The sequence below is a fragment of the Girardinichthys multiradiatus genome, chromosome 20 (assembly GCF_021462225.1).
Source record: "Girardinichthys multiradiatus isolate DD_20200921_A chromosome 20, DD_fGirMul_XY1, whole genome shotgun sequence".
Classification (NCBI taxonomy): Eukaryota; Metazoa; Chordata; class Actinopteri; order Cyprinodontiformes; family Goodeidae; genus Girardinichthys; species Girardinichthys multiradiatus.
The window spans coordinates 24,743,687-24,755,229 of NC_061812.1; the positions used below are offsets into that span (position 1 = coordinate 24,743,687).

At 43.0% G+C, this 11,543-nt stretch overlaps 1 protein-coding gene across 1 annotated transcript in view; it reads left to right on the forward strand.

Annotated features, from left to right (window-relative positions):
* The window catches only part of LOC124856824 (sodium- and chloride-dependent GABA transporter 2-like), a 44,059-nt gene extending 35,396 nt beyond the window's left edge, over window positions 1-8,663 (forward strand). The window contains exon 15 of the mRNA XM_047347711.1: window positions 8,496-8,663. Within this exon, the coding sequence (XP_047203667.1) occupies window positions 8,496-8,642 (147 nt within the window). The 3' untranslated portion in view covers window positions 8,643-8,663. The remainder of the gene's footprint in view (window positions 1-8,495) is intronic.
* The last annotated feature ends 2,880 nt before the right edge of the window (window positions 8,664-11,543 follow it).

Consider the following 11,543-nt stretch of genomic DNA (forward strand, 5'->3'; position numbering starts at 1 on the left):
CGTCAACCAATCAGGGACTGGATGTGGCTGTGACGTAGGGTGAAGGACCAAAGCGGAGAAGAAGCAGTTGTCAATGATGGAGGACCAGATCATAGTGGCGGTGTGCAGCAAGCCAGAGCTGTATGACTCAACTAATTACTTTTACCGAGACAAGTACAGAAAGGACCTGGCCTGGTTATGTTTAGGCACAAATATCTTATATTTAGGAGATGTGGACATTAAAAATCGGCTGTTTTTTTACTGAGCTGAGATTTATTTACTCACCGAAGACAGATGGACAGGCGTTCAGCAGCGGGGATGCAGCGCTGGTAAACCGCGGTGAAGTTAGTTTGAAGTTGGATGTTCAAGCTCCGCGGAGTTAGCGGCATCTAGCTCACGGTTGATCCGATTCTGGCACTTAGATTTTCCACGATTGTTTGGTACGGAAACGTATTGACGGTCCCTAGTGAACCACCGCGCGTCAGAAGAGGGAGCAACAGAGAACAGCTAGCCGAAATCTGGGTGCCTTATTCGGATCAGCCGTGGGCTGGATGCCGCTGGCTCCGCGGAGCTTGAGTGTCCGGCTTTGGGCTGGCTTCACTGCGGTCGCCGGAAGTTGGTGTCCCGGAGGCCGATTCATCTCCCAACGCGGGCAGCAGATCTTCGAACTGGGTCCTGGATAGACGGAAGTACTGCTGAAATCGACCGTCATCCAGACGCAGGTCCTGGAGTAGGTGGTGGTAATCTCCGAACTGTTCCCGTCCCTGAAGAATCTGGTGAACCCAGGGACATTGATGTCGGCTCTCCACAAGTAAAACACCGTGATTATCCGTGAAATCCATGTCCAGCATGTTCAGTTGAAACCAGCAAGCAGCAGATGGAATGGAAGCTCCTCCTATTTGATGACGCGGCGAAGCGTTGCCGCTTGTTGCCGAATGCCAATGCGGAGTTCACGCAGAATGTGAAGCAGGCAAAAGCACACAAATGAGGCGAAAAATTCGCAGAAATCGCGTTTGGTGTGAACGCACCATGATGGTGCGTTCACACTGAACGAGGATTCTGCGATAGGAGCGGCCGATTTACATGTTATCCCTATGTAGAGGTGCGTTCAGGAGCGGAGTGGCGCGAGGCGGTGCGAAAGAGACGAAGGACGCGGTGTGAAAGGCGGGCCGAGCGAAGCGGGAGCGGAGCGAGAGCGATGGATGAGTTGAAAAATCTGAACTTTTTCCTAAATTCGCGTCACGTCAACCAATCAGGGACTGGATGTGGCAGTGACGTAGGGTGAAAGACCGCAGTGGAGAAGAAGCGGTTGTCAGTGAAGATGGAGGACCAGATCATAGTGGCGGTGTGCAGCAAGCCAGAGTTGTATGACTCAACTAATTACTTTTACCGAGACAAGTACAGAAAGGACCTGGCCTGGTTATGTTTAGGCACAAATATCTTATATTTAGGAGATGTGGACATTAAAAATTGGCTGTTTTTTTTATTGAGCTGAGATGTATTTACTCACCGAAGACAGATGGACAGGTGTCCAGCAGCAGGGATACAGCGCCGGTAGTTGGTGTCCCGGAGGCCGATTCGTCTCCCAACGCGGGGCAGCAGATCTTCAAACTGGATCCTGGATAGACGGAAGTACCGATGAAATCGACCGTCATCCAGACGCAGCTCCTGGAGTAGGTGGTGGTAATCTCCGAACTGTTCCCGTCCTTGAAGAATCTGGTGAACCCAGGGACATTGACGTTGGCGGCGTTTTTCGGCTCTCCACAAGTAAAACACCGTAATTAGGTCCGTGATATCCATGTCCGCCATGTTCAGTTGAAACCAGCAAGCAGCAGATAGAAGCTCCTCCTATTTGATGATGCGGCGAAGCGTTGCCGTTTGTTGCCATTTGGCATCGCGGAGTTCACGCGGAATGTGAAGCGAGCAACAGCACACAAATGATGCAAAATATTTGCAGAATCCGCATTCAGTGTGAACGCACGAGAAGAGTGTCTTAAGTAGAGAAGATGGTGGAAAGATAGAGAGAAAGGAGAGATATTCTCAATACAATGAACAACAGTGAATTAATAACACGCTACCGGCGTTGAATACAGTCGAATAAATGAGCAAATGAACAATCATACAATTATTAATATAGAGATAAGATTAACGTTATCATCCCCTTAGGGCGAAATTAAATAGTTTCAGCAGCAGGACAGGTTAAAGGTGCACCTGTAGTAAGGTAATATTAGGAAGGATAAACAAAGAATAGAAACAATAAATAACCTTGAAGAAAAATTAAAAAATAGTATCGTACAGAATTATTTAAATATTTACAGACTATAAAATGTTTTTAAAAAAATACATTGGAAAAACAGACTCTATATAAGATACAGTCCAATAATCTAAACAGTATATCAGAATCAACTTTATTGCCAAGTTCGTGCATACAAACAAGGAATTTGACTCCTGTACACTTTGCTCTTTTGTTCTGTTTTTGCATTACAGAATATACAAATTTACAATTTACAATGTACAATATACACATATCTAATAAACGGTGCATTTGCAACATCTGTATGCTGTTATTTTATACTCTATTAAATGTTCATCAGAGAAACAGCCTGGGGGAAGAAACTGTCTCTGTGGCGGCTAGTTTTAGTAAACAGTGCTCTGTAGCGACGGCCTGAAGGTAAAACTCTAAACAGTTTATTTGCAGAGTGTGTGGGGTCTGCAGAGATTTTAGCAGCTCTTTTACTGACCCTAGACCTATATAAGTCCTGGATGGAGGGAAGGTCAGCTCTGATGATTCTCTCTGCAGTCCTGATTATTTGTTGCAGTCTGGACCTGTCCTGTTTGGTGGATGAACCAAGCCACACTGAGATGGATGAAGACAGGACAGACTGAATGATGGCAGTGTAGAAGATGACCAGCAGCTCCTGTGGAAGGCTGAACTTCTTGAAGTACAGTCTCTACTGGGCCTTCTTTCGAACAGTGTCTATGTGTGAAGACCATCTCAGGTCCTCAGAGATGGTGGTTCCTAAGAACCTGAAGTGGTCCACGGCCGATACAGTGTTTTTGAGGATGGTGAGGGGGGCGTATGGGGGTGGTGTTCTCCGAAGGTCCACCACCATTTCCACAGTCTTGAGTGGGTTCAGTTCAAGGTAGTTCTGACCGCACCAGTGTACCAGCCGATCCACCTGCTGTCTGTATGCAGACTCATCACCGTCCTGGATCAGTCCAATGACAGTGGTGTCATCTGCAAACTTAAGGAGTTTCACGGACAAGTCCAATGAGGTGCAGTCATTTGTGTACAGAGAGAAGAGGAGTGGGGATAGAGCACACCCTCGGGGGGCACCAGTACTTATTGATCTGGATCGGGAGAAGATGCTCCCCAGTCTCACCTGCTGCTGTCGGTCCGTCAGGAAGCTGTTGATCCACTGACAGGTGGAGGCTGGGACGTTGAGCTGGGTGAGCTTCTGGTGGAGGATGTCTGGTATGATGGTGTTGAAGGCCGAGCTGAAGTCTACAAACAGGATCCTGGCGTACGTCCCTGAGTGGTCGAGGTGTTGCAGGATGAAGTGTAGACCTAAGTTAACAGCATCATCTGCCGACCTGTTTGCTCGGTAAGCAAATTGCAGGGGGTCCAGCAGGGGGCCTGTGATGTCTTTCAGGTGCTTCAACACCAGCCGCTCAAAGGATTTCATGACTACAGACGTCAGGGCTACAGGCCTGTAGTCATTTAATCCTAGGATGGTGGGTTTCTTGGGAACCGGGATGATGGTGGATTGTTTGAGGCAGGAGGGGACCTCACATTTCTCCAGTGACTTGTTGAAGATCCTTGTGAAGATCAGAGCGAGTTGACTTCCACAGGCTTTCATGCATGATGGGGAGACGTTATCAGGTCCTCCAGCTTTCTTTGTTTTCATGCGCTGAAAGAGCCTGTTTACCTCTTCCTCGGAGATCTTTAGTACAGGCAGAGGATCTGAAGGTAGGGGGTTGGTTGCTTTATGGGAGGAATTTGTTCCTGAATGGGATGTGGAGGGGATGATTTGAGGTGTGAATGGCTTCTTGTCATGTCTGCAGTAGAAGCCATTCAGACAGTTGGCCAGGAGACGACTCTGCTCAGGATGGGTGGAGGGGCTCTTGTAGGCAGTCAGGTTTCTCAGACCAGTCCATACAGCTGAAGTGTCACCAGTAGAAAGGCTGTTCTTAAACTTCTCACTATAGTTTCTCTTAGCTGCTTTGATCTCTTTTGTTAGTTTGTTCCTGGCCTGCTTGTACCGCGCCCAATCTCCACTGCTGTGAGGTTCTTCCTTGTCCCTGCGCAGATACATGGAAGAAAGATGGAAATGAGCTGAATAAGTTTTTGCAGTATTGTTCATGATGTCAGGAACCTAAACCTAAATGGTCGTCTACAACGCTCCCCGTCTGTGGAGAAGTTCTCTGCTGTGCTCCTATCTCCTCTCTTGCTACTGCAGGAACCAGCAGGTACCAGAGCTGCTCACATTCCAGGCTGATGCTGGTTCTTCGTTTTGTTTTAGTCATTTTACCAAATTAAACCTTTTTATACAAGAAGGCAATCACAGTGAAATGCTAAATTTGAATTATAATATGAAATTAAATAATATAAAACAGATGCAGTATAAAAACGATCAGCATGGCGAGTAAACAATAATAAGCAAATCAAAATATAGATGAGCATGTAAATAAGCTATGTTCAAACATGCTGTGTAACAATTAATTCGATTTTGCTAAGTTTTATCATCATGATTTGCACATTTCTGAATCCAGGCTAAATTCTATATTCGGTTAATTTCTCTCCAATGATTACTAGCAGCGCATTTGTTTTTTTTTTTGTTTGGTTTCTTTTGTTGGAATTATGATTATTGATTAATTAATCTTTATCAATAATTATAATTAAAAAACATAAATTGACTAAATTAATTTCTTAACCAAAATCCTCATTTATGAATCGAGACCAGCGATGTCTTCTGGTGTTGTAATTGTGGCTCAACGCCTCTGATAATTACAACTGTTAAATACTCAGTAATAATTGATAACTATTACCAGAGATGTCACTGTTTAATCGACCGTTTCAGCCAAAACGTGTGGAACTTCAACCTTATCTTGACTGACGAATAACTCTTGCACAAAATAAACACAGAACGCCTTCTGTTACCATTTATGTGAATATTTATTAAATCACAGCCCTGATACACTCGCTCTTCCCCGATTTAATAATCCTCACCTACTCAAACATGCAAAGTTCTACACAAAAGGGGTAAAATATCTAACTAAACAAAATAAAGCAAAACAGCAGTATGGGATCAAACCAGCAGTTATGGCAAAAATGATAATATGACAAAGGGATGTAGTGGTGAGTGGAGGGTGGGGCGCAGCTCCAGTGTAACTCAGTTATACTCAGTCATAAAACCTCCCCCAACTCTTGAGCGGACAAAGAGTTATAAAACTTTTGGCAGCAAGCTAGCAAGCAGTAAGGTTGAAGACAAAGAAAATGGGGAATTTCACCATGAGGTTATTTTAACAGTCCAGTCTCACAGCGCACCTGCGCTTGCTCTCAGGTGTTCAATAACCCCGCAAAACACACACAAAGCTGGGTAGCGCAGCGGCCTCCAGAGGTCAAACACGTCACATGAAAGTTTCAATAAAAAGGTTACATGCACATATCATTCAGAACACATTAGATTAAATAGCAAATCTCATCGCACTAAAACCTCCTGTACCCTGCCCAGACTTTCTAAGAAAGAAATAAAAAATAAAAGATGGGTTTTACTTGTCGTCGTCTTCCTTCTGAGCGGGGTTGAGAGAGAATGGGGTGGAAGTTGGAAGTTAATGAGCGTCCACAGTTAACTTCAGGAAAAGCGGTCAATCTTGGTCCTCTGGCCTCCTTGGCGAAAGGGAAAATATGATCTGACCATCACAGTCGACTAGGACCAAAACACGGTGGCTCCTTGAAACTATTTTTTAGTTACGTGTTAAACACACGTCTTCGATCGGCAAAGAGAAATTTCTGGCCTTCTTATTCCAGAAACCTCAGTTATGAATTCTTTGTTGGCCAACGAGAGAGAGAATAAATTAAATCCACTCGGGACTCTTCTCCAGGTGATGCTTCAGATGTTGGTAACCATGTCACGGTCTCCAGCTGAAGGCAAAATGGTGGGTCGTCTCATCCTCTGTTATATAGTTGACGGTGGCCTCAGGGCTGCGACGCCCCTGTCTTATCAGATACGGGGACTGACAGGATCTGTAGGCCCGGACTGTCCTGGATACAAAATGGCCGAAAACGCCAGGAGGCCTGGTGGCATCCAGCAACGTGCAAATGGTCCAATATTCTGGTAACTGTGTTGTGCTGATCGTAGGATAGCAAGGCTTCTGTTACTGGTGTGCTTACAAGCCATCGGTTACTCGGACGTTCGACCTTGGTTTCTAACCCTACATCCTTTAGAGTTACTTTAGCCTGACAGTTTTGTTCAGGAGGTCCCTCCCTTAAACCACACATATAATCAGTGACGTCTTTATTAAACAGGTTACTTGAGCAAACCCAATGGAGGTCCTTGGTTTTAGTGCACAGGTCTAAATTGGGAATCAAATAAAGCTTTGGGTCGGCATCGTGGTAAGCCAAGAGTGATGGGGTTTTTAGTTGTACGTGTGTGTTTTCCTTCCAAACCCCGACGTTTAACACTGTTTTAAGCCTGTATACATTTTCTCTTTCGATGATAGGAAGATTTAGCATAAATCCTATCTCTAAGTTATCTGGATTGACGAAAATTGGAATTGCGCTGCCTAAGCTATAAGCTAGGTGTGTTTGTGGAGGTTATAAGGTGTCTGTTCAATTCAATTCAATTCAAAAATACTTTATTAATCCCAAAGGGAAATTAAATGTTGTTGCAGCTCATATTATGAAGGTTTCTTCAAAGTGCCGTTCTAAATGCTGATGGCTGTGGGCAGGAAGGATCTCCTGTAGCGCTCCGTCTTAGAGCAGATCTGAAGAAGCCTCTGACTGAAGACACTGTTGTTGTAGGACAGTCTCATGAAGATGATTCTCAGGGTTCTCCATAATGTTCTTCATTTTATGAAGAATCCTTCTTTCCACAATGATCTCCAGAGGTTCCAGAGGAGTCCCCAGAACAGAGCCAGCCTTTTTTATCAGCTTGTTGAGCTTTTGTAAGTCCCTGGCTCTGATGCTGCTTCCCCAGCAGATGATGGCAGAAGAGATCACTCTCTCCACAACAGACTTGTAGAAGATATGCAGCATCTTGCTGCAAACACCAAAGGACCTCAGCTTCCTCAAGAAGTACAGTCTGCTCCAGGTGAACACCGAGGTATTTGTACTCCTCCACCACCTCCACTTCTTCTCCCATGATAGAAATAGTTTTTGACTTATTCCTGTTTCTCTTAAAATCTACAATCATCTCCTTTGTTTTATTCACGTTCAAAATGAGATGATTGTTTCCACACCATGCCACAAAGCGGTCCACCACCTTCCTGTACTCATCTTCTTGTCCATCTCTGATCCACCCCACGACTGCAGAATCATCCGAGTATTTCTGCAGATGACAGGAGTCTGTCTTGTACTGGAAGTCTGAGGTGTACAGAGTGAAAAGGAATGGTGAGAGTACAGTCCCCTGAGGTGCTCCTGTGCTCCTGACTACCTGGTTAGACTCACAACCCTTCAGTCTCACAAACCATAGTCTGTTTGTCAGGTAGTCTTTGATTCAGGAGATTGTTGAGGCCTCCACCTGAGTTTTCTGGAGTTTCTGACAAAGCAAATCAGGTTGGATTGTATTAAATGCACTGGAGAAATCAAAGAACATGATCCTCACAGTGCTGCTGGCTTTGTCCAGATGACAGTGGGTTTGTTGAAGCAGGTGTATGATGGCATCTTCAACTCCAACTCCACAGCGATAAGCAAATTGAAGGGGGTCCTGATAGTTTACTGTTTGCTTACTCAGGTGGGCCAACAGGAGTCTCTCTAGGATCTTCATGATGTGGGATGTCAGGGCAACAGGTCCACAGTCATTGAGGACTGATGGGTGAGTTTTCTTTGGTACCGGAACAAGACAGGAGGTCTTGCACAACACCGGAACCTTCTTCTGGGCCAGGCTAAGATTGAAGAGGTGCTGCAGAATACTAATGAACTGCTAAAAATAATATTTTAGAATGAATGTACCATGAATGTACTCCAACATGCGGCTACCTTGAGCACTGCAATTCCACATTTCTCTCCCTGATATCTTCCTTATATAAACCCCACAAGAGACACAAAGAGAATCTTTCTGCAGGTTCACAAAACTCATGAATGTTGCTTAGGTACGTTCTCATGAACCTTTCAATATTACTGTGAGGATAACAGACTGGTCCAGTGTTTCATAATGCGTCTTATATAAGCAGTGTGTCTACTTCCTATGGTGTATTCTGGCTTGCCAGGATCGTGTTGGCTGAAAGCCTTACCAAACCTTTCACAAGTGAGTATTTGCTTCCTCAGATTCCTGAGCTACATTTTGTTTTGGCAGGTCAGTACCTGTGAGCCATGTCATGCTCCTACAAGCCAACCAAACCCTGTGGGACTCCTTCTGCTCCCTGATGGTTCCCTTCACCTCATGTGTTTGACAATCAGTCCATGGGTCGGTCGGTCGGTTCTTGACAATGCAGCAAAGTAAAGTGCTTACAAATAAAACACAGCTTCAGCCAGCATCTTCAGACTCTTTTGTTATTATTCTGGGGTTGAAAGACACATTTAATACCAAAACCGTACATATCTGGGACATAGACCCCGTCTCCTTCCTGAACTGTTGGATGCCTACTATGCTGTTAATACTTGGATATACTTGTTTAAACAGATGAATGTGGCACATTCAGATATCTGAAAATTGTATCCAAGGATGAACTTGTGGACATTTATCTTTCTGATATCTTAATTTCTGATATCTTGATTTTTGTCTTTCAATTTCCAATGATGTCACACAGGGAAGCAGTGGGTCTAAAAAGTATTACCTTAAAACACATTCACAGGTCGATCTCTGTTTACTCAGTGTTGTGAATTATCTTATCAGAAGCTTAGAAAGCTGTGACATCATCATAATCTGGATTCTCAAACCTCATTTTAACCAAATCAAAAACTGAAAAAATATATAATAACATAGCACATGCCAGTTGAAAGCAGTGACTGCTCTAAAAGGATGTTGTAAAAGTAATAGGATATGGTTTCCCATGTCTATAAGATGTAGGACATGTCTGTCCTGATGATATTTTAGTTTGGGATCAAGCAAACAAACTGTCAGGCAATAAAAACAAGCAGTTAAACAGGGTACTTGATAAGCTACAAAGGAGGAGGGAAGTTTTTGTTTTAAAAGGAATTATTGTCTTTTTTCATTTTTGTTTAGAAATTTATGGTAGAATGATCTTCAATATGCTTTAGTTGCCTAATGTGGCCAAAACAAGCCCTGAAGCTGTTCAAAAGAGGCAAAATATTGGGAGAGATTAATGAAAATAGGAAGCAGCTTACAGGATATTTTAGTAAACATACAGGAAGAATGAAAAATCAAGGGATCATCAAAGTTATTAGAAGTTATCCTTTCAGAAGAAACAATATCTGCATCAAATCCTAGAACAATCCACTTAGAAAACATCTCAACAGTTATAATTAAAAACTATAAATACGAAGTTCATCACAAGGTTTTAGAAATAGGTCAGGGCATCAGACTCAACCAGAATGGAGCACAAAGAACTTTACGCTAACCTAACTGGGCTCATACATAGTAAAAGTACAATAGATTGTTATGCATTTGGTACGGTCTCTATATAGCATAAAATGTCTCTGCTTTAAATCACTGCAGTGTATGCCTTTCTGCAGTTTCTATGTTCTCTGTGTACCAGTGTGGATTTTGTCCTGGTTCTCCAGCTTCACATTCCAGAAACATGCATTTTAGGATAACTAGTGTATCACACGTCTTGTCTGGTGATTGCTCAGAAGGCCTACAGTAATGCCCTGTGATGAGACTGCTGACATGTTTAATTTTATCCGCAACAGATGATATCAATCTAGTGTAACAACTATTTGCATTACTCGGGACCCAATCAGCACTTTCTTGAGCTCAGGAGGCATGCACCCTAACAAGAAATAGAAATAGGCCCACAGCATTACACATCCTCCGCTATACTTAAAAGCGCGCATGAGGTGAGTTTACATATATAAATCTTTTTTTTCACTCCAAACCCAAGTGGGGAATATATTACCAGAAAGATAAGTCCAAATGTTGCAGCAAGAGTTCTGATGAGAATTAAAAAAAGAGAAAATATATTTCATCTATTTTATCTTCTCTTCACTGGGTCAAGAGTACAACCTCACATATAATAATAATAATAATAATCATCAATAATGTATAAAGCCCTAAATGATCTAGCTCCATCATACATCAGAGATCTGATTGTTCCATATGTTCCAAATAGAGCGCTTTGTTCTCAGACTGCAGGTTTACTGGTGGATCCTAGAGTTCTGTCCTGTGGATCCAACTCCCAGTTTTAGTCCGTTAGGCAGACACCCTGTCTACTTTTAAGACTAGGCTTACAACTCTTCTTTTTGATAAAACGTATAGTTGGAGTGGCTTAGGTTATCCTGAGCTACCTCTGTAGTTATGCTGCTACAGTGTGAGGCTGCTGGACGACACACAGCTCTTTTCCTCACTCTGCTACTCTGCTCTCCTACTACTTTCCAATGTTGCAATACCTGCTGTTATTTTAGCTTTCATTTTAAATTTTCTTTTATTTTTTAATTTTCTCTTCTGTTTTCCTTTTCATAGAAGCAACACATGGTCTGTCATTCTGTGTTTAAATTTGCCTCTTTCTTGGACAAAGCAACTGAAGGAGCTGTTGATGCGTCTGACACTTTTATGGCTCAAAAAGTATATATTTAGCTCTGTTTCTCTCCTAGATGAAGCCACTAAAGGAGCTGCTGCTGCCGTTAACTCTTTACTTTTTCTTTATCATAAAAAGTACTTGTGGATCAGTGGTTCTCTGTTATTCTGCTCAAACCTTCAGTCGAGTATGGCAAATAGCCACTCACGCAGGGTCTGCTGGAGCTTTCTTCCAGTTAAAGGGGGGTTCTTCTTTCTACTGTTGCCAGTTGCATGCTCAGTATGAGGAACTGCTGCAAAGTTAACAACACCATGCAATCGACTGTCCACTACATGCTTGTACAAATATAAAAATTATAGTTAAACAAAATTCTTGAAGTTTGTGGTTGTAACGTGAAAAAATTTGAATGAATTTGAAAGGTATTAATACTTCTGTAAGGCCCTCTATTTCCCCTTAGAAGCAGTGCATATTTTTGCATTATTACTTAAAGCTGACAAGCTTTGTGTGACTGACAGTGCGAAGATGCCTCGGGGAAAAATGTGTGTTACTTAAATTATTAGTAATTTATCAGGTGTAAAAACACTTCTGTCAAAGTCCTGTAACCAAACTTCTCACATTTCAAACCCAGGTTTCTGTTTTAGGACACAGTTGGAGCTCCATCTTGTGGCTAATAAAACATGCAGCCTTTAAATTATGTAGCCGTTTAG